Source organism: Drosophila obscura, unplaced genomic scaffold (genome assembly GCF_018151105.1).
Source record: "Drosophila obscura isolate BZ-5 IFL unplaced genomic scaffold, ASM1815110v1 contig_179, whole genome shotgun sequence".
NCBI classification, from domain to species: Eukaryota; Metazoa; Arthropoda; class Insecta; order Diptera; family Drosophilidae; genus Drosophila; species Drosophila obscura.
In genome coordinates this window covers 5,785,710-5,809,192 of record NW_024542766.1, presented here as the reverse complement: position 1 = coordinate 5,809,192, position 23,483 = coordinate 5,785,710, and the positions used below count along the sequence as shown (strand labels likewise).

General features: G+C 41.6%; 1 protein-coding gene across 1 annotated transcript in view; it reads left to right on the top strand.

Annotated features, from left to right (window-relative positions):
- LOC111079662 (discoidin domain-containing receptor 2-like) overlaps positions 1-23,483 on the top strand; it is a 128,933-nt gene that overhangs the window by 63,766 nt on the left and 41,684 nt on the right. The window contains exons 10-14 of the mRNA XM_041592421.1: positions 208-452; positions 925-1,072; positions 6,186-6,870; positions 10,505-10,753; positions 11,207-11,299. Of these exons, the coding sequence (XP_041448355.1) occupies positions 208-452; positions 925-1,072; positions 6,186-6,870; positions 10,505-10,753; positions 11,207-11,299 (1,420 nt within the window). The remainder of the gene's footprint in view (positions 1-207; positions 453-924; positions 1,073-6,185; positions 6,871-10,504; positions 10,754-11,206; positions 11,300-23,483) is intronic.

Here is a 23,483-nt window from a genome sequence, read left to right as displayed (position 1 = left end):
GGCTCTGGAGCTCTGCTCTGGGGGCTTTAGAGGCAATTGAAAATATCAGACAATAAACCAGCGGGAGAGTGCAGCAAGTCTATACAGAAAAAAAGGCCTGGCTACAATTTATTATTATAGCGACAACATTCTTTTCATTCCTATAGCTGTGTCTATATATATCTTTTGTAACTGCAACTCTCTCATTCTCATTCTCTTTCTTTTAAGTTATCTCCCCGAAACCTATTGACCATCAGGAAGCGGAAGCGGCTAGTTTTGTGGGCGTCATAATCACAGTGCTGGCCACAATTATTCTCTTGCTTGTCGCCATTATATTGCTGATTGTGGCACGGAATAAGCGGGGACGTGGCAGGGGCAATGTTTTGGATGCATTTCAGCATAATTTCAATCCGGACACGCTCGGTGGCATCGATAAGCGACTCTGCCACACCGGCAATGGCAATGTCCTAAAGGTAAGCTGCCTAAAAATCTACAACAAAAAAAAAAAAAAACAGCTACGAATGGGTTTTACATGGAAAGTGCATAAATTGATGCTGCTCCTGCTGCTGCTGCTGCTGATGCACATATCCTGGCTCCGGGGCATGGCCCCATCTGTTGTATGGGAGGGGGTAGGCATGGACGGATAGTTGGACCACCCAGAATGCATGTCAAACAGAACAAAAAAAAAATAAAAAACCTTAACGCCGGAGCACACAGCAGCAGCAGCAGCAGCAGCAGCAGCACATATTCCACCAGAAATCATGATTAAAAACTGTAGTAACTGGCATTCCAGCAGCACACAGGCAGACAACACACAAAAAAAACTGAACAGAACACTTTTTCTCACTTTTCTCCACTCACTCACTCACTCTCTATCTATCTGGTGTGCAATTTTTTACTCACTCACCAACGGCTGCTCTTGCCACCGTGTTCTTACCCCCTCAGGTGGTCACAACAATGGATGACAATGAGTCGTCCATTGACAAGAACAGTCTGTACCATGAGCCCTTCAATGTGAACATGTACACCAGTGCGGCCAGTGGATGCTCCATGAATGACCTGCAGCGTCAGCATGTAACGCCGGACTATACAGGTGAGTTGCTACCCCCACCCCTCCACACCACGCCACACCACGCCACACCACACCACTCTGTATATATTCATATATAGAACCTACTACGTAGATATGATGATGATGATGATGATGATGGGGTACGACGAGATGCACCGTCTATGACAATGATGTGTGGGCCTCTGCCACTGCCACTGTCGCTGCCTCTTTGCCCATCAGCCATAAAACTCGGGCGCCGTGGCACTTGACTCTCTCTCCCTCTCTCTCTCTCTGTCTCTCTCTGTTTCTCTCGCACCTGTTCGTATGGCTGGCCCCTGATGGTGTCGCCTCTTGATGAGTTTGATGTTTTGCGTCCTGTCTGTGACAGGACATGCAAATGTTCATCCTGCAGGCCATGTTGGGATGCCAGGGCGCAGAAAGAAAAAAATAGTAAGCCCCCCTCTGAGAAAGCAATGCTTAATTTAGCGCACAACATGGATCCTGAAAGTTCGCTGGCAGTTGCCACCAGGTGCGGCAGGGTGGCAAGCGGCAGTAGCACAACAAAGAAACTGGACACCAACAAAAAAAAAAAAAAGAAATGATGTGGAGAAGAAAAGAATTTTTTGGGGGTACGCGCGTTGTGCGCTCCGCAGGACATAATTTTTGAATTGCTGAGTCAGACGGTAGTTTTCAGTTACTCTGGCAGCAGCAGCAGCAGCAGCAGCGAGGGTACTCCATCCGAGTATGAGGGTATTAGAGGGTACTCTATCTGAGTATGAGGGTATGAGCGAATTTTGTGTACATTTTTGCTTAAATATATAAAGTAAAAAAGGGAAAAGGAATGAGAAAATTAAAATTAACAAACTAATTCCAGAAAATAGAATTTATAGTCAAATTAAAATTTACTAAATCGTAAAAATACAAAATACTAAAAAATACTATAAATACCAAAACGAAAACTAAAGAACTAAATTTTACTAAAATATTGCTAAAAAGGAATAAAAAAAAAAACAATACAAAAAAAAATGAATAAGAAATACTCAAAGACATACTGAATAATTTAAATTAAATGCCAGGACTACGAATATGATTTGATTTTTGTTTTTTTTTCAATATTTGAAATCTTTGCCGTTTTCCATCTTCAGTTTTCCTTCACTGGACAGTTCATAGGCTTCTCTAGAGGTCTAAATTTCCTAGTAGTTGCAATTCTCTTACGAATACCGTACTCAATAAAACCATAATAAACCTGGACAAATTCTACCCACATTCCGCTTGAGCGCTAAAAATCTGTAAGAATTGCCAGAAAATCCCCTCATTCATGGCAATCCCCAAAGAGTATCAACAGCTTTCATCATGCTCCTGTAGTACTCAATTTTTTCAGCATGTTTTCATTTTTTTCCTACTGCCCTACAGGACATGGGACATGGGATGGCATGTATGGCACATGTGTTTTAATTGCCAGATGGACTGCAGGGAGCTGCAGTTAGGAGTTTACGACCTCTGCCACGTAAATTGTAATGAATTCTAATGTCTTCTGTCCGGTTCGTTCGTTCGTTCGTTCACATTTCACATGGAGACGCCTAAGGGGCATGCTAGACAAGGTTTTTTGTTTTGTTTTGGGCTTTGGGTCTCTTTGGGTTTCGGGTTACGTTACGGGTTGCTACGTTGCGACAAGCAACGGGCAGATGCAGTCACAGTCCACATTGTTTTATGAACATTCCATGGGCATAGCCACCACCACCTCAGCTTTTGGCAGCTCATCCGTTTGTCTGCTGATTCGGAATTCTGTATCATCTGTAGCTCATCCTGTTGCCCGTCTCATGTTCTGCCTCCCGGATCTACGACGGCTGCTGCTGCTGCTGCTCATCATAAACGTTTATGGCACGCCTTTCATGCGCTCGAGTCATTTGCCAAAAAGTTTTCTGATGTTGCCTTTGGGTGCATTTTATAACTGGCCAGCAAATATTTGTCATAACTCTCTCTCTCTCTCTCTGCCTCCTGCCTGCTCTCTGTCTGGCTGGCTGGCTGCCTGGTTGCCTGCTTGCTATAATAATTTAATTTAGCTCAAATAAATTATAAGTTTGAGAGACCCCCACAGACCTCGTCACAGTCTCGCGCGCACATCGCACGCGCCACAAAATTGAGTGCTTCAAACTTCTCTCTTACTTCTCTCTCTCTCTCTCTTGCGCTAGCTGTGGGAAAACTTTCAGCGAGTCCATGCCACGACTCACTCAAATTAAAGTCTATTTTTGAAGTCAACTGCCAATTTGCACGACCAGAAAGCGAGTGAGAGAGAGAGCGAGCCGAAGAATGCCACAAACTTAATAACATTGCATGCAAATAAACATGGCAATGAAGAAACGAGGAACGAAGTCGCATGTGCAGAGGCCGGGCACGAAAGTCGTTTGAAAGCAGGTCGGACCCATGCACGGGCCAGCGTCTCTCGTATACTCTGGAAAATGTCACATTCAAATTGAAATTCAATTTATAAATCAGCTGGAAAATAACTTCATTTGCGAGGTGCACAAGTTGCAGACTGATTCGATGGCAGAAAATACTTAGTTTAGAGCAGAAATTAATGACTTATTGCTTGCAGCAAATCCACTTTATTTTGTAAGATTTAAAGCTAAAGAAAGACGCGCAAACTGATCAGTATGCCAGTTCTTGACAGATTTTAGCATACAAAAAATATCAGATCTTTTATATTCCGACTCTAATCTTTCTTTAAGCCTCTGAAATTCTCATAAATACTCGTACCTTCCACAAAATCGTAGGGTAATTGCTGAAATGTTGTTGTGCCAAATGTTCTACAAGTTGTGGCATACGAATAACTCGTACCGAGAGAGAGGAAGGCCACAAAACTTTGGTGCAACTTCAAAAACTGAGAGGGCACTGATTGCACAGACACATAGACAAGACACAGAGATACAGATACGGATACAGATACACAGCTAGACACACAGATACAGATACATACTTACATATATATGTACGTCGGCATACTCGTACATTTGGATGTAGAAAACTTGCATACGAATTTCGCTCAGTCGTCGAAAAGTTTTGTCATTAACGTTCGTTGAGTGTCTGTCGCTGTCTGTCTCTCTGTCTGTCTGTCGCTGTCTCTATCATCCAAACTATGGGTCCTCGCTCTGTCTCTCTCCTTCTGCACACTGTAGACTCGTGTCTATCTACCTCTCCTTCTTTTCTTTTGCACTCTATGACCCTCTATTTCCTTCATTCCCTGTCTGTTATTTTATGTTTTTCTGGTACTTTTTGGACACAAAAACGAATGCAAAAATGACAGCAGGCAGCCCTCCCCACCCACTGCAAAAACGAGACAATGGGGCAACACTGGCACACACACACACACACACGAAGACGAAAACTAAATAATATTATTACAACAACAATAAAATTAAAAGTTCTCCCTCTTTGGGTGCCAGCTCCTCTCTCTCCCACTCTCTCTCTCTCTCTCTCTTTCGACCAAGTTGCAATTAATTTCATTTAGTTTTTCGCCACACGCCATTTTTGCCCCTCAATACCCCACCCCACCTTTGAGATACCCACTCATCCAAGATTTTCCCTCCGGATTCTCTCCTTCCAAGGTCTTGGGGTTTTCCTTCTTCTTCATTTTATGTTGGGGTCTAAATGGGAAAAGTTTGAAGTGGAAGGCAGAAAAGTCTCTCGGACTTTCGGCACAAGACAAATGAAAACCAAGCAAAAGGGATTGTTGGGAGGGGAGGCAGGGGATAAGTGTTCCAGCCGAAGGAAATGTTAAGGAAATGGCAAATGCAAAAATGTTCACAAAATGCAAACCATTGCACTTTGTGGCCTGTCGTCTGAATTTATTGGCTCGGGAGGGAGTGAGGTGTGCACGCACACACACAACTGTACTCAAAAAGCATATGTGGTAGATCTCTAAAATAAAGAGAGAGAGAGAGCGAAAGGGAATGCAGAGGAAAACACAGTTGTAAAAGAGAGAGAGGAAAGAACTTACCCCTAGATATTTATAGACACAAATATGGTTGAATAATGATGAAATTTAGGCTTAAACTTACCTGAAATAAAAAGAGCTATAGACATATTAAAGATTGAAAGCATTGTAGACACATTAGTGGTGGATAAAGTACATAAAAGACATCTCAACTGCAATAAGAAAATATTAAGAAGTTTCAAAATTAAAAATACATATAAGACAATATTCCTAAATCAAAATTCAGCGAAACCCCCAAATCAATGGAGGGCTACGTTACAGAAAAATATGCACTGTGTGGATGCATAGTTTTCAGTATTTTTTAGCGCTAAAAAATTATGTGCTCTTCAAAAAGAAAGCTCGGTTGAGTAAGCAAATAATTTAAAACTATGAAAAGACACAATAGATTCCTGCAACTGATGAATTTCCACTGTATTTCCAAATAAAAGTGATATTATATTTACCAGAGAATATCAACTTGATTCAACGATATTTTATGTAAAGGAGTTCACCAGTCCAATGATTTCAAAAATATTTAAAATTAAGAATTTCACCTTCCCAAGTTCCTGCACGAATTACCCCAAAACATTCCACTCTAGGGAAGTCACAAAAGTTGCTTCGTGTATATAAAGTCTTTACTTTAGTGCACAAATTCGAATTTCCTGTAATTTGGAGCACATTTTAAGATCTTTCTTGAAAGTTTCCATCCTGAAAATGTTACGCAAACTATTTCTAAAAACTTCAATTCCACGAAAACGTCCTTTAACTTTAATTTTAGGTATACTTGGAATACCCCAAAATACAAACCCCTCTCTCTCTCTCTCACTCTCTCTCTCTCTCTCTCTGTGTCCCTCTTTTTACCAGACTTTATAACTCTCTGAAAAACTTAACCTTATTTTATGAGAGTCGAAAGAAAAGTCTTGCATTACCCTAGCCCTCTCACTGTCTCTCCCTGTATCTTTCTGATTCCCTTTCTCATTTGTATAATCCCCTTTTTTTTTGGTGGAGAACTTTTATTCGTCTGGCGCTTAAAAAAGTTTTATTGTTTAGTGAGGTTAAGTTTTTCCAGAGTTTCCGCTTTCCGCTGGCTACAATTTTCCGACAATTTCTATCCCATTTTTACGGTCAAAAATTAACACTCTCTTTCTCTTTCTCTGGCTGTTGTTTTGCTGTCTCTTTCAGATGTACCGGACATTGGGTGCCAGGACTATGCGGTGCCGCACATGCAGCAGCTGCTGCCCAATGGTGCACCTCCACCTCCGCCGCCGCCTGCTGGCAGCAATGGACCCTCCGCCGCTGGCGTCGTTGTCGTAACCACCAGTGCACGCAACTCTCTTAATGCTGCCACACTCCCGCTCCCGCTGCCGCTGCCGCTGCCTGTGCCTTTGCCACTGCCACGGCCCGTGGCATTGCCTGTTGGAAGCCTGCCGCTGCTGCCACCACCGCCGCCAGTGCCACCGCCGCCGGAGAAATATTATGCAGCCACACCAATTTGCAGCAAACCCATGTCCGTGCCGCCACCGGGCTCCCAGAGTAGTGGCTCGTTGAGTCTCAGCTCCTCGACAACGGCAGCGACCACGCCCACGGGCATCAGTGTTGGTGGTGGTGGTGGTGGCGGCATGGGCATGGGCATTGGCACTGGACTGGGCGGCAATGCCACCATTGTGGGTGGTGTTGGTGGTGGGGGGGGCTGTGGCATCAAACCGCATCATTACAATTTGGATATGAGCGCTAATTTCGCCGACATTAACGAAGAGCAGGCCAATTGCCAAGTGCAGGAGTTTCCACGTCAGTCCCTGGTCATCGTCGAGAAGCTGGGCTCTGGCGTTTTCGGTGAACTGCATTTGTGCGAAACAAATGTCCTGAAGTAAGTACTCGCACACAAAACGGCAGGGAAAATAGGGAAACGAAAGCCATTGGAACCTAGCAACAGCAGCCAATGCCAGTGCCAGTACACGTACGCGTACGCGTACCCCCAGCCAGTTCATTTTACTGGCCTAATCGAGTTGCTGTTTGTGGGGCGCACACACACACACACACAGCTGCTGGACTGCAGCTGCAGTTGAATTGAGGCATTTTACAGGGGCAAAATGAAGCTGAGTTTAACAGAGTTTTTGAGGGCGAAAAGTTCGTGATTCTTCAGCAATTAATATTCTTTAATAAACTCAAGCAAACGTAATATTCAAGCAGATATTCATTATATTTATTGCTAAATCCTTCCAAGAATTAAAGTTCTTGAACATTCTACTAGAATATAATGATCTCTGACAGCTTGGATGCTCCTCTAACCCTGTCATTTTCTCTTAACCACAAAACCTTTGCTCTCTTTGCAATCCAATTACACTCAAGAATCCTCCACTCCACACTAACGCCCCGCCCCCGCCCCCGCCACTGCCTACACTGCAGTGCACTGCCTACTCGGCCCATTTCAATTGAAATATATATTCCCATGACAATTGCTACCTCTGATTCCTGGTTCCGTTTCTATTGGTTTTGCAATGCAAAAATCAATTAGAGTCCAAGGCTTGGGGAACAATGTCCTAGTGTTTCTGGCCAATATTCTCTCTCACTCGGCCTGGCATGGTCTCGCCTGTCGCCTGTCCTGTCTACTGGCACATTTTAATATGTTACTCAACGTTACAATTCGATTTGCCTGCTTGCTTTAATAGTTTTGCGGTTGGAAAGCCACAAAACGTATTACGTATACGTAATATTGCACCAGCAGATGCACAGAGGATGCCACAAGAGAGTGTGTGTGTGTGCAGCAGGGTGGCGGGGGATGGGCAGGGGGACGTTTCCACTAGACCACTGCAGTGGCTGCGAATACCAGCAGAGAAACCTCACAGATACCCAGACAGACGCAGACCAAACCAAACCAAACCATACCAGACCAATGCATTGGATAGATAGATAGATAGATGTATGCAAAATAATTAACACTCATACACACACACACACACAGAGATAGTTACTCTCCTGGCACAGCCAGAGTACGTATTGGCACTCTTCGAGTGGCACTCCTGGGGGTAGGCATGGCTACATGGCTGGATAAAATATTAATAGACAGCTGGATAGACAGTTATCAGACAACAGATGGACTTTATTGTCCACAGGACCACAGATGAAAATTATAATAGACATTTTCCGAGCTCGAAAATCAAAGCCACAATTCACGCACATCGCAACGTAAAGGAAAAAGGAATTTGTGGCAAGGGCAGAATGGAAAGCCAAAGCACTTGGCTATTTGATTACAGTGCAAAGTACTTGCCAAAGAGTGTTGGTTGGGAAAGGTGTGCACAATATGAATGGGAATACTCTTGAAACACTTTTGCTGCTTATAGATTCATTCAATCAACTTTTCTCCCTTTTGCCATCAAACCAAACTTCATTCATGCACTGCTTCTAAATCGAAAAGCGAACCAAAGCTTTAGGTTGCAGCGGCGGACTGCTTAATCGCTTGCTTTTGAAGGGAAACGAGTGAACAAAACGTTCAGTTTTAGTCAGGATAATTTCAACAAACCAAACCTTAATCAGGGGCAGTAGGAGAGTTGACCAAATGTTCAGGTTTAAGTTTGAAGAATCATTTGCTTCTGTTGATCCTTAGACAACGCTGCTCCAACACCTTGGGTATCTTTTTTTTCAAGAATTCTGGGAGTTTCGGAGATATTAGGGTATTTCTTTTGTATTTTCCTGGAATAGTTTCTGGTTTATTTCTGATGCATTTTTTATATATTTCTGGAATGGTATATCTCTGGTATATTTTTGGTATATTTATGAAATAGTTTTTAGTATATTTCTCAAGAAGTTTCTGGTATTTTTTGGAATAGTTTTTTGTATATTTTTAAAAGTTTCTGATATATTTTTAATATCCTTACTTCTGGTATATTTTGTTGTATTTTGTTAGTTCTTATTATGTATTTTTATTTTGTATTATTTAAATATACTTCTAGGTAGAAATTTGTGTACCGAAAATTCTTAAGAAATCAAGCATCAATCCCTTCGAAAATCTTCAACCAGAATCTCCATCTGACCCTTTCATGGACCTCTCGTGACCCTCTGTATATTCCCTCTCTGTCATGCATAATGTGCAATAAAAAGCTTCAATTAAACGGAACACAAAACGAAATCAAAGGTAACAACAATTCGCTTTCTCACTGCGGGCACTCAAAAAACTCATCTCACGTCCTGGGATGTCCTGTGGATGTGAACTCCTGGGACATGGTCTCTGGCTGTTGACGTTAACTGCTGGATTTTTCTTTCCACTTCCATTCGTCTCGTTTTTTTTTTCTGTGTGTTTTAAGTTTTCATAATGGAATTTCTGATAAGCTTTTTTGTGGCCAGAGAGCATGTGCCTCAGCAATTGTTTTCGCACCCTTTCTCAGGGTATTTTGATAATGTGAAGGTGTTTGAGATGCGTAGAAAAACCTGTTTTTTTTTTAGCGAAAGTAGGGCTTAACTAAATGTATAAAAGTCATTATAATTAATGGCTTTCGAAGCAAATATTGGTTGAAAAATAATTTTTGTATGAATAACTTTCATTTTTTCCTTAGAAAATGCAGCGAAAAAATACATATAGCAGTTTCATCTGCAAAAGCCTAGCTTAAATAATAACAAAGCTAAAATTCTATTTTTATATCATGATAAATCGTTCGAAAAACAAATAATTGATAGAAAAATTGATTTCATTCCCAAGATTTTCCAAAGAAAACTCTACAAACTGTAGGTTCATACGTTCCTAAAGAGATATCCTCTGTGTTTTTTACTAGAAAACATGCTGCTTTAAGTGTATCCTCAACTGCGTGCTATATTCCACCTGGGCTTTTCACCATTGTCCATTCTTGTTATTGCTGTTACCGCAGACATGGCATTATTTGTGGCAACAATGGGAGGAAGGAGTGGCAGAGCCACAACCAGCAGCCACAGCAGTCGTCAAAGGAGTAACTCCATCCTGGGAGAGAGAGAGAACGTGGGACACACATCATATTCATATCGTTTTCACTTTGCTTTATGCCATTTCATCTAACCATTTTTGATGTCTTTCCTTCCTCTCTGTGTGTCTCTCTCTCTCTCTCACTGGGATATCTGTTTTCCTCTGTCTGTCTGCCAGGATATCTGTCTGTCTGTTTCTCTTTTGTCGCTCCACCTGTGTGCCGCATTAAAGTATTGCGGCTTGCGGTTTTTCATCATTGTCAACTATTGTTATGCGAATTTTTGATTTCGACTCGAAATTCCACTCGTATTCCCCCTGCTCCCGATGTCTGATAACCCAGCATAGGCGACAAATTTGCTCTTTGTCTGCTGCTGCCCCTGCCACTGCCTCTACCTGTTTCTGTCTGTGAATTTCTCTGTGGTTTTCATTCAGCAATGAAATGAAATGATTTTTGTTTTGCAGCTGAAAATATATGTAGCCCTAGCAGGAGGCTCAAAAATTACAAATCTACCTTTAGGAGAGGCAAATGCCTCAGCGAAACCTTCCACTAATCCGTAACTCTCTCTTTTAGTGCCACTCTTGTCGCTGTGGCGACACTGCGCCCTGGAGCCAGCGATCATCTGCGCAAGGAGTTCCGCTGCAAGGCCAAGCAGCTGGCGCGTCTTTCGGATCCAAATGTGGCACGTTTGGTGGGCGCCTGTCTGCGCGATGAACCCATTTGCATTGTGCAGGACTATTCGAATTGTTTGGGCGACTTGAATCAGTTCCTGCAGGAGCATGTGGCCGAAACCAGCGGCCTGATGGCCAACAAAAGTTTGAGGTAAGCAGGCGACGGAGGAAGCAATCATCCTTTAAGGATCTACTTTGTAACTAATGTTTTTCGGTCTCTCTTTTGGGGTTTCCATTTTTTTCTTTCTTTCTTTTTACTTTTTCTGCTGCTGCTGCTGCTGCTGCTGCGTTGTGTGCGTCTTTTATCGCACTTCCTGTACCGACGACGACGACGACAACGACAACGACGATGCTACTCTTCCGGTCTCGTGTTCAATGATTACAACGATCCGCCACCGAACGACGCACCACCAAAACCACCGCATCACCACCGTGCCACCATCATCGTGCAACATGCGAAAACGGATGTAAAAACTTCGTTAACTTGGGGCTCATTCCCGCCCTCGCGCTGCGGTACGACTTTTGCCTGGAAAAACTTTTCGAAATTCTCATTTGATGCCCGCGCCATCTCTTCCGCTGCACACACACACACACACACACACAGCTATGGCTGCTTAGTCTACATTGCCACACAAATTGCATCGGGCATGAAGCATTTGGAGCAAATGAATTTCGTACATCGGGATCTGGCAACAAGGTAAGTGCTAGCCCCACCCAAACACACACAAACAACACACACACACACACACAGATAACAGCGAGAGCCAGGCAAGTGGAGCAGGAGGCACACGGCAATGGCGTTGACATCCGACTGCTGGCTATACCGCCAAAGCGCGAATTAAATTTTTTCTGCTTAGCTTTAAAAAAAAAACCTTTAAGTCTGCTTAAAATCGTGGCACATCTTCTACCGATTTTATAGCTACCAAAAACTATTAATCAGAGGTACAATTTTATCCCCCTTTGCCTGCCTTGCTCCTTGATCAAAATCATAAATAAACAATCGGGGCATGTCCCCTTAAACAAACAAGAAGAAAGCGTACAAAACCGCAAAAAGCAAAATTTATGGCCATGCATATGGCGCTGAGAAACAAATTTTCGGGTAGTAAGAGATACAAAATACAGACATACAGATACACCAGCAGGATAGAGCGATAGAACGACAACGATGAGAACAAACACTCATACGTCACGTTGGCCATTTCCGTGGGCCAATTGCTGTCAAATGGCATATTGCTTTCGACTTATTCGAGCATTCACATTGGCAACATGCGAGCATTCATTTTCTTATTGCATTCATTGGTTATGCAATCGTATCCTTCGATATCCAAGGATACCTGCCGCACACAGGTAGCATTTGACAATTGCGTGCCCCAAAAATAGCACAAATTTTCTTATTGGATTTGAACAGAAAATACAAAAAAAAAAATAAAAGACATTTTCGTTTCTAAAGGTAACATTGGGAGGGGGAGGGGGGCGCAACATGCCACATGCCATACACGTCGTCTATTGATTCCCCTTCGACTTTTGCTGCTGCTATAACAACAATGTCTATCATTCATTTATATAAGCTGCAAAGCATGGGAAAAAGCAACGGAAAAGTAAGGGAAAATTGTGGGCAAAAATACGCTCATAAATGGTGGCCAGTGGGATGGGGCGCGGGGACGAGGCTACTGCCATTGTTGTTCCCTTTCTGGCATTTTTCTCGTTGACATTTTCATTAGCAAATTAATTTTAATTGATTACATTTTATGCGTAAGCAGCAGCAGCCACAGCAACAGCAACAACTTCTGTAGCGTCTGCTGTTGCGGTGTTGTGCTGCCAATATATTAAATTACCAATTTACGATTATATATAGACATAGTATATATGTATGTACGAGTATCTTTAACTTGGCAACACTCTACGCGCACTGCTGGCACTTCTTCCTGGTTTTTATTCATTTAATTTTGTCATTAAAGACACCTGAGCAGGACCTTCTTGAGAATTGTTATGTGTTGCTGCAAATTGAATTTCTATGAAAGTTGATACATTAATTGGGTGGAACAGTTGCTTGCTGGCAATGTTTATCACAACTGATTGGAGTGGATAATACCAGAGGGTGATATTTGATAGGATTTTACTCGTATAACTTTTATTTTCTGTAAACAAATTTCGTTTACTTAATTACCAAAATTCTATGAATTTTTGGAAATACATATATATAATTTAGGAGCTGATTTTTCCACACAGAATGACCTTAATAGTGCATAATTTTCCCACTTTTTGGTGTGCATAAACTCAGAGAAAAATGGCATAGTAAAAGCATACCAAATTTAAATTAAATATTCCCGGTTTTAAACCAAAGCAAAATGATATTAAATACTTCAATTTAAACATATATTTAAACAAAACACAAAGCACAAATAAATTTGAAGGATATATATTTAATTCAAATATGAAATATTTTAAAAATGAAATATATTTAAATTAAATCCTATTAATGTCAAAATTAAGTGAAAACACTTTCTGTTTCATAATTTCCACTCTCGAAGCAAAACCATTTTAAAGCTAAAAATAATTATACAAATTTTAGAGCTTATTAACACTGGTTGTAAAATCTGTGGCAAACAAATTTCGCATTTTCTGGTACCTCTACTTTTGGCAATAAATATCTCTCATATCACAGTTCATTTTCCAATCTGACAATTAAGGTTCCATCAATGTGAATCCTGGCAATCCCAATCAACTATTCCAATCACCACAAAACCCTTCATTCAAATGCATGACACCTTCATCTGTGGCATACAATAATTTTATGCATAATTGCAGAGACATTCCAGATTCTGTGTGGCTCCGACCCAAAGCCCTCCTATTATCCCTTTAGCAGGGCCCACTTACAGCAGCAATTAGCATTTGCAAGTCCAAGCAAAAGCCACTAACCCCTTGAGGTTGCTCTTCAGGGTAGAGATTTCTCCTATTTGCCATAAAAATTAACTAAGATTTCAGCCTGAATTCACTTAAACAAGATTTCTGCTACATTTGCCAGCAGGCAAACAGAGCAAGGACTCCCAAGGATACGAGTATACATATATAGAAAGAGCAAGCGAGCGACTGTAAGCCATGGACAAATATGAAGGAGAGAGATAGACAGAGAGACACACACGTCGCATGCATCGAAAGAGCTTCCAGCGAGCCATTGTTTGATTTCACAGACAGAAAAGGTGAACGAATCCAGAACTCTCTTGTCTGAGGGCTTCCCTCCAGCTAAATGCAAACCACAACAGTTGCAAAAACCACCACATTGAATGATATTTGAACAGTGAGAAAGGTAAAATATGATGTGTGTGTGTGTGTGTTTTTTCCCAGCCATTCTGAAGCTTAAAAAGCTACTGAAATGTCCTAGAAAATTGGTAACGTTCCTCTACAAACACCACATTTTTCCGCATATTTTCACACTTTTCCGAACAGCTTTCTGTTCCACCCGCCTGCATGGCTATAAAGTAGTTTTGGCCACAAGCCAAATTTGCTCCAATTTTCCAGTCATTCGTCGGGTGCCCCCTTGACATCAGCCAACAAATTGTTGGTTCAGCGGGGGGTGGAAAGACCACCATCTAAAGTACTCTCGGACTCACAATTAAAATTTTATACTTAACTAATGTGCTGCTGCTGCTCCTCATGCTGCTGCTGCTGCTGCTCTTCCCTCACAGATGCTTTGGGTGTCGAAAGATAAAGAGGAAAACACTGTGCAAAATAGTGCATGCACCCTCCCCCCCAAAAAAAAAAACAGGCAACACAGAGCTAACCCACACGCCCCCCGTGTGTGTGTGTGTGTGTGTGTGTGTCTGTATCCTTTTGGTCAAAACAGGAAGTGGCAGTGGCAGTGGAAGTGGCATTGTCTTTCGGTTGTAAATTCTGCTTAGGAAAAAGGGAAATGAGTTTATTGCTGCCTGTAAATATTGTGAAAATGTTTTTCGCATTCTCCATCCCCCCCCCCCACCACCCGTTGCCATTCCGAGTGTCGGCTTGAAATGTGAAAATCCTTTTAGGATTTCTGTGGTTTGTTTCTAGGACTTTTTGGTTGGGCAAAGCTGCAGACACTGCAGAAGACTCCCGAATGTGGCTTGAAGCCGCCTCTGCCCCGGAGTGCTTTTCTCATTGATTTTATAATTTTTTGTGCAGATTTTATGTCCAGATTGCAATTGTTTAAGATATTTTTTGGCTTACAAGAGGCGGAAATAATTTCTTACGGGTTGCAGGCATTTATTGACCACAAACAGATGTTGGCAGCGCCTCCAGTTTCCAGCCTGTCTGTCAGTCAATGTTGAGTTTTGGTTTGGAAATTTGTATGTTAAGGAATTTACGTATTTTCAATGCAAGGAAATTGTTTCGCTTGATTATTCATTTGGTTTTTGGAGATGGAAAAGTGTCAAAAAGTTCTTGCAAAACAACTGCAAATATCACTCATTCAGAGAGAGAGCTCTCTAAAGCCAGATAACCTTGCCACAAGAGCCCCAAAAATCGTTTACCATTTAGAGCCCACATTTCTTTAGGCCAAAAATCGCTTACCCCAGCCTCAGTTCCTATTCTATTTTGGTACTTAAAACCCACGACCTATTACAACAGCCAGAAAAAGAGTGGGGAAAAGCGGATTGCAAGCGCGCTGGCGTGGTGGGGCAGTGGAAATCCTTGTTTGAGCTAAAAAAGAAAATGCTTGGTTAGCAGAAAAAAAAAAGAAAAGAAAAATGGAACGAAGGAAACGAAGAACCACTAGCAAGTGTTCAACTAATTTCAAATTAAACTCAACGACGCGACGTGGCATGCCCCGCGCATCCCCCCATCCAACCGCTAAACTCTCGATGGCCGTGTCCTGCAAGCGAAGGACTACTGCTGCTGCTGCTGCTACTACTACTATCACGAGCAATTTTTCAGCATTTAAACACTCAAGTGCCAAGCTAATAAACGATATTAGTGCCAAAGCTCATTTCAACAAATATTGTCAGGGTATCTGTGCATGTGTATGTGTATGTATGTGTGTCTGCTGTGTGTGTGTGTGTGTGTGACACTGCTGGCAGCTTCTCCTGTGCTGCCAGTGCAAACATTTTCCAAACAGTTACCAAATAAAAATGATTAGGAACGTGACTAAGAGTGCGAAAAATGTTATTTACTTAACTGATGTGAGCTCTGGGATGGCACGGCAGCGCCAGGGATCTGGCAGCATGTGTGTGTGTGTGTGTGGGGAGTGTGTTGCAGCAATGGGAATACACATGCAACACAGATACGAGCAGACGACCGAAAACTTTGCTGCATTGCGGCTGCCAGTAGAGACCGAGAGACACATATCGAGAGATCTCTGTGTGTGTGTATGTGTGTGGGAGGGGTGTTGAAAAAAAAAATACTTGAAAATTACATGAAAACTGCACTGAGGAGCAAATGGCAATAAATGACAACAGCGTATGGCACCCCACACACCCAGCCAAACCCACCCACACATCTTCACCTCGTACTCGATGACATCTTCGTGCCCCCTCCCCGCGCTGAAGCTCTCCTCAAGCAGCAGAAACCGAAAAGCAGAAACAGCAGCAGAAGCAGAAAATTTCATATCTTTTTTTTTTGGTGGGCTGCGGGGAGCTTTCACTTTGAATGGTTTTGGTTTCTGGTTGTACTACCCTATAAAAGGAAGAGAAACGAGGGGTAGAGCGTTGGCAGGGTATATGGGCAAATCTGTATAACATTCAGATACTTTTGCCAAGTTTTTCTTCCCACAATATATCCTCAAATATATCTTCAAAATAAATTCTTATTTCCTCCACTTCCTCCAGTCCTAGGGTACCAATCCTGTCCATCAATTTCTCTATGCATTCGTCAGTTATTTCGCTTCTGCCGCATCTTTTTCTTGGGGGTTTTCCACTTGCCAGAACTATTTTTAAACAATTTCTGCTGCCACGCAACGTCTCCCTTTCGCCTTTCGCCCACCACACTCATGGCCAAAAGAAGAACGGAAATGGCTCGCTGATAAGGGGTTTTGTTTGGTAGCAACGCCAGAAAAAAAAGGCCAAAAAAGAAACTGCATCGTTATACAATATGTACAGAGGAAGAGGGTGGAAAGGGGCAGCGGGAAAGGGCATGGGTATCCAATGGGTATTCTGAAGAGTGTATTGGGTTTCTGCATATTTGGACAGTGTAAACTAACACCCCCCCACATAGACATTGAGCAGGAGCGAAGAGGCTCTTAGAGAAGGTTAGACCCTGGGGCTGACGTCGATGGGGAAATGGGAGAAGGATAGGAGCCTGGGGTCACAGAGCTGGAGCATTATATCTGACATTTTCTTCGAATGCTGCCTTCATTTCATTCATATACAAAATCCACTGAATATATTCAAAAAGTGCTTTAATAATGTACAGAAAATATGTTTTTAAATTTTTTAAAATTTTCAAAAGTGCTCAAAGTGGGAATTCCAACTGAGAAACATCCTAAAAGTTTCCTCTTTTTACCTCAGTGTAGGCGAAAGACCAGAAGCTGAAAAATACATTTCTCCTTTTTTTTTGGGCCCAAGGATTCGTCATGCTCTGCCCTCACCTTTTAAGTAAGTATTCTCTCTGCTCTGTGTAAGGATTCCCTGATATCCATTCCTGTTTTACGAGTATTTCCATATCCTGTGGTTCCCTCAACATTCTTCACATGGAAGCATTTCTCCGCATCTTCGTTCATCCGGTTTCTCAGTTTCTCCTACTCCCCCACTTGTTCTCCCTTGTCTCCATTTCGCTGTGCTTCTCCATTTCTCTGTTTGTTGGCAGGAAATGTTGATAAAAGTGCTGCCAGCTGCAACAACGACGACGGCGACGCTGCATGTAAATCATTTATGGTTTATGTAAGAACCGCCGCCCGTCCCACACTCACCCACCCATTCTTCCCGGCACTTCGACCACTCCTCCACACATTCGCTCTGTCTCCGTATGCCCTTCGAATTCTTCTCTCCCTTCACTCACAATGTGGCATCTTGGCCAACACTTAAGGATGGTGATTGTTCAGGTAAATTCAGTTACAAATTGAAAGGTGCCACAAAAGGTAGAGATACGAAATTCTTGAAAGTGAGCAGCTCCTTTACATACTTTACGACACTCAGAGAAAATATTAAATTTAATACTGGAAAGTGTATTAAAAATATTTTTATATACTGCCCATACTCGTATTTAATATACAAATAAAATACATTAAAATTAATTTAGTATGTTAAAATTGTAGCAAATATGTTTAATTTAATTATGAAAATATTTAATTTAATTCTGAAAATATTTAATTTAATTATTCAAATATTTAATTTACTTATTAAAATATTTAATTTAATTAATTAAATATTTAATTTAATTCTGAAAATATTTAATTTTATTATTAAAAATTTAATTTAATTATTCAAATATTTAATTTAACATTGAAACATATTAAAATCCAATATTTTCCTATAAATGGTAAAATTTGAACAAAAAAAATTAACAGACAAATTATATAAGTTCATAGAATCGAAGCTTAATCTTCCCTTCCCTTCCCTTTAATCAGTCAACTATTTACCCGTATACATGGTGTCCATATTTCTAAACTCAAAGCAGGCTACAGCTTATCTTCCCAAAGCACTGCCACAATTCCCTCATTAGTTTCCTCAGCAATCTGTCCACTTGGATCTTTTTTTCAATATCATAATTTCCATTAAATTTCCCCCAATGATCTATTGATTAGTGGCGCCTGCTGTCTGCCCTCAAAATTTCAACAATTGCATGGCTAAGGGGTCAAAGGGTACCTACACATATATCCCTGTGTGTGTGTTTGTGTGGCAAGTGTTGGCCATGGAAGTGTTGGCCCCTGTTTGCCCTGTTGCCCGTTTGCATATTTTGTTATTAATTTTCATTTTGAATGACATGTTGACAGTCACTTTGACAGTGACAGCTCTCTGCTGCTGCTGTTGCTGCTGCTGTTGCTGCTGCTGTTGCTGCTGCTAAAACCCAGCGAAAACTATGAAGCAGTGTGCCACACAGAGAGCGTTGCATGGTATGGTAGATAAAGTTGGAAGTCTGCCTGCCTGCTGTATCCCGGCTGCCTTCTGGCAGCAGCATGACAACACAGCAACAGCATCCAGTGGATGTCAAAGGGTTTATAATATCCCAAAAAATATATCCAAAAAGTAAACTGAAAAGTTGAGAACATCAAAACCGAAAATGTGCAGCAGGTGTAAACAGCACTGGATAAAGCTCTCACACACACACACACACTCCCACTCTCTCTCCCTCTTACATACCCTGTTTTTGTGTCTATTTCTGGCTTATCTTTCTGACCAACAAAGGGCAAAAACTGAGCTGAAAAAGTCGCCTGTCTGCTGTTTGGCTACTGATAAAACGAGAAATTGGAAAAGCGAAAGAAAAACCACATTGCAGTCGTGTCTTCTGCATCTTTAAATTTCTGTCCAGCTAATGGGATTTTTTTTGTTTTAAATAAACCTCTGCCAGAGCAGTTTCTTTGCAAGCAACAAACACACCTCCTCTCTTTGGGGCTCTCTGCTTGTGCTGCCGCCTCTAGGCTTAGGCCTCGAGTGACATTTTTTGCTTCGGCTTCTTTTGGCTATTTTCATGGGCTCCCATGGGGCTGTTTCGCTTTTCTGCTTTCTTAATTACCCCCCACTCGAAAGGCAGCAGCAGCAGAAATGACTCAAAAATGCAGCTATGCAACAAATTGCAGACATGCAAATACTCGTCGGCCAGCCACCCTGCCAGGGGTAGAGTGCCACAAGAGGCAAATGCAGCGAGTGGGCATGGCTATGGCTGGGCTAGGATGATGCCTGGATACTCTACGTATAAATGGATTCAAATCTAAGGTATAAATTGGCATAACCCTTAAATGGAATGCCCAAAGGAAAAGTTGTACGCTCTCGTATATCTTTTGCTCTATAAATCCTGTAAAACCAATGATTTAATGGCATTACACTTGAAATAAATTCCTCTTTTCTGTTTTCAACTCGTCTACCTAATCGCTTGCCCTTTCTAGCGATGTACTCCGAGCGCAATCTCCCTCTAAAGTGTACAAGTGCCCCCTTTTGAGCCCCCTTTCTGGGGGCACAACTTCAGCCTTGGCGCTGCCTACGAGTGTATGGGGGCTTCTTTTTGAATCCAGCATAGCGCATGTACTCGTGGAAAAAAAAACACATCCTTGACCATATTTACACTGGCTTTACAGGCGGTCATATTTGCTTTAAGCTTTTCCTTTTTTCTTGTTCTTTGCTTTTGTGTTTTTTTTTTACCCCCCTACCCACTGTTGTATGCCAAAACCAAACACAGAACTTGAGAAACGGAGCAAGCGTGTCGCGGGGATAGGGTTCCTGCAGCAAGGACACCCCACTTTGTTTCCTTTAAAAAAAAACACACACAGCTGGAAAAAAATTAAATCTGATTGAGTTTCTGAATGAGATTTATATTTGGATTTATTTGGCGTACAATTTTTATATAAACTAAATTTCTCTTAGATCAGAGTTATATTTTCAATAAAATTTTAATTTACAGGCCAATTTTCATTATGTTCAAAGATGTTTTCTAAGTTAACTTTATGACTTTTCTTTGATATTAATTATTTGATTATTTATTTATTTATTATTATTTATTTATTTATTATTATTTATTTATTTATTATTATTTATTTATTTATTATTTATTATTTTAATTATATGTTTCCGGCTTAAAGATCAACAAAACATTTCCTGTGCCCAAAAAGTTATATTATCTGTTGTTTATTTGGGAGATGCTTTCAGACACAGTCCCCATGTGCCATGACCCATGTCCCATGTCCGGTTTTCAACACCTTTTTCGCACATAAATTTTAATAACACATGCCACAGGAGCAGCCCCACTCCAGTGGCAGGAGGCGGAATCCCGCCCTACCCATTCCCGTGGCAATAGGAGCAGTCCCAGTCCCTTCTCCCATTCCACTAGCAAGCGGATCTCCGCTCTTTTCCCTTCCAATGCATGTAAATTTCACACACACTCACATATATATATATGAATGGATATTATGGGGGGGGGCGTCGTCTGTATGGCTGGTGGCTGGGCGTGTTGGTGCAATACAAAACAATTCCCAAATGTAGCGACACGTTACCGTTGCTCCAACGAGTGGCAGAGTTCCTGCTGCAATTGGCAAACAAGTCAAGGTGGTAAATGGCAAATGGAACAAATAGTATACGGAGTACACACACACACACACACACACAGCAGAGGGAGTGGATTAAGGAGGAGGAGCAGCAGGGTCATACCCCATTCCGTTGGGGGGTATGTACTCCACGGGGAACGACCTACATGGCGCTCATTTCATGTCAACTATGCGACAAAAAATAAAACAGCGTGGAAGCGCTGTAGACACGACTAAAAGATACTCTGTAATCAGTTTTGCTTACGGCTGATTAAATTTTGTTTTGTGAATCTGAGTGAAATATTCACCAGATCGTGTTGATATTTGAAATTTCCGTAGATTTTCATAGATTTTAAATATATATATATATATAAAAAAAAGGACACAATAGTTCAAAGCTAATATGAATATAATAGCTGATTATATTGGTAATATTCAAAGGATCAGAATGATTTTCGACATTTAAGATAAGTATATTAAAAACTAGGATAACAAATCTTTAAAATTGTGGAAGTTAGACTTAAACATTTAAACTTCGATGCGGAACGATTGAGTATAGGATTTTCAGCATATTTGATATATTTTTCCTGGCAAGAGGCTTGCCATTGTTGTCTGTACTTCTTATCTGAATCTTATGGATTTTTAGACACAAAATAATTAATACAACCTCCAATTACACGATATAACGCCAGATATATCTAGTAGTAGTGCTAGTAATTTTACTTTATGTCCAAATAGAATTGGTCTGGCTTTTAAATAGCCCACAAATTACCCTTACGTGTTGGGAAAACATCATCCATTCATATTTCTGTATAAAAATACAGAATATATCATCTATGAACCTTATCCACCCACCTTTCACACTTTATAAGGTCAAATGCGCTTTCAACTCTCAAACATTCAGTGCAGAATACAATATACTCTTTTAACCTACAAAATAGCTGCTAAAAAGGCCAGCAACCTATCCAAACAAAAAAAGAAACAGCAACAGTAGCTTCGCTGACAACACCAAAATGTAAGGGCATAGAGGAAAACTCCCCCTCGCTGTTGTATGTTTGGGGGGCCACAAACTGCAGTCAATAAACTATAAAATATGCAATGTTTGGAATATTTTGCACATGCCTCCCAACATTTGCCACTATATGGTATATATCGTATATATATATAAACATACACGATATGCAGACAAGTTTTTACTTATTTTTTTTCAGCGAGGTAGAGTGCGGGTGGGCCTGGCTGTGGGAGTATATATTTTATGCATGCAGGTGAATTGATTCAATGGGCTGCCAAACAGCAGCACCAGCAGCAGCAGGCACCCAAAGGAAATTAGCTTGACAGGAAATTCCACACAATACAGAGGGAAAAACCATCAAAAGCCACCACACACAGCCACCCAAAAACCACCATGCCACATGCCACACACACACACCCACCCCCTACAATCCCCTAGGAACTGTGCGACTCTGCTGCCACTGCCACTGCCACTACCACACAGTGCACAGAATGTCCGTTGACATTTCCCCACTCATGCAGCCGATTTTCATATTACATTTGGTTTGAGCTTAAATGACAAATGTGGTTGGTAAGCCGACGTCTGGGCCCGCGAGCTTCCTCCATGGTGCCAGCTACTCCTCTTGCCTGTTGCCTCTTACCTCCTGCCTTCTGCCTCATGTCCCAGAGATCGCAGCCATACATTCATTTATATGGACACATTTTCGGGGCGGCGAAGTTGTGAGGCGTTTTCGTGGTTTCGTGGTATTATTGCTGAATGACAGACAGTCGTCCCGCCACCAACTGACTGACTGAATGACTGACTCTCGTCTGCTGCTGCTGCTGCCTTCTATAGCTGTGTGCATTTGTATGGCAGTGTGTGAGAGTATCTTCTGCTCGAATGTTTCTGCCTTGCCGCATTTGGCTTTGTGATTGTGATGGATTGTGGCATTGGCAATGGAGGCGACTGTTTCACTGTCATTTTTGAACTCTGCCAAACGCCCAAAAGAGTGAGAGACACAAATTGATGGAGTGCTTGGTAGGGCGAAAGAAGCGAATGAATATATGAAAATATCGGGAAAATTTTATCAACATTTAAAAGAGCAAATAATGAAGAGACAAATGCAAAAAAAAATATCATTAATATAAGAGCTGCACAAAAATGGTCAGGGTAGAACCTTAACGTAAGCAAGATCTTATTGCAATAAATCTTTAAGATAGATTTTATTATTCTGCGATATTTGGCTGATATTTTGCTAATATTTAACCCCATTCTTTTACATGCCTAATCCCCTACCAATAAGACCTATTCCCTGAGTCCTTAGCTTCATAATGGCACCAAAATGTTGGCTTACAGCCAAAGCAAACTCCATAAGCATGCCCCAACCCACCACACAGTGCAAAATGCAACCCTTACCTCCTGCCACCACTAAAGTTGAGAGCCGATGCCTATCGGAGAGACCTATAAATAAATTTGCCATTTGCAAAAGTCACAAAGGGGAAAAACAGGGGCCAAACAGAGGCAGACAAACGGTGGAAATATTTGAAAATTAATGCAAAGATACACAAAATACGAATGAAAAAACACGCATACGCAGTGGTTGACGGTCGGTGAAGGGTTTGGAGAGGGAGCGGGAGCGGGAAAAGCAATAAAAACGGCAGACCAGTGACTTGAGGAAAAGGGAAACGAAAGGGTAAAAGAGACGTGGAGAGAATGTCGCTTTATGGACGACATTGTCAAACAAATGGA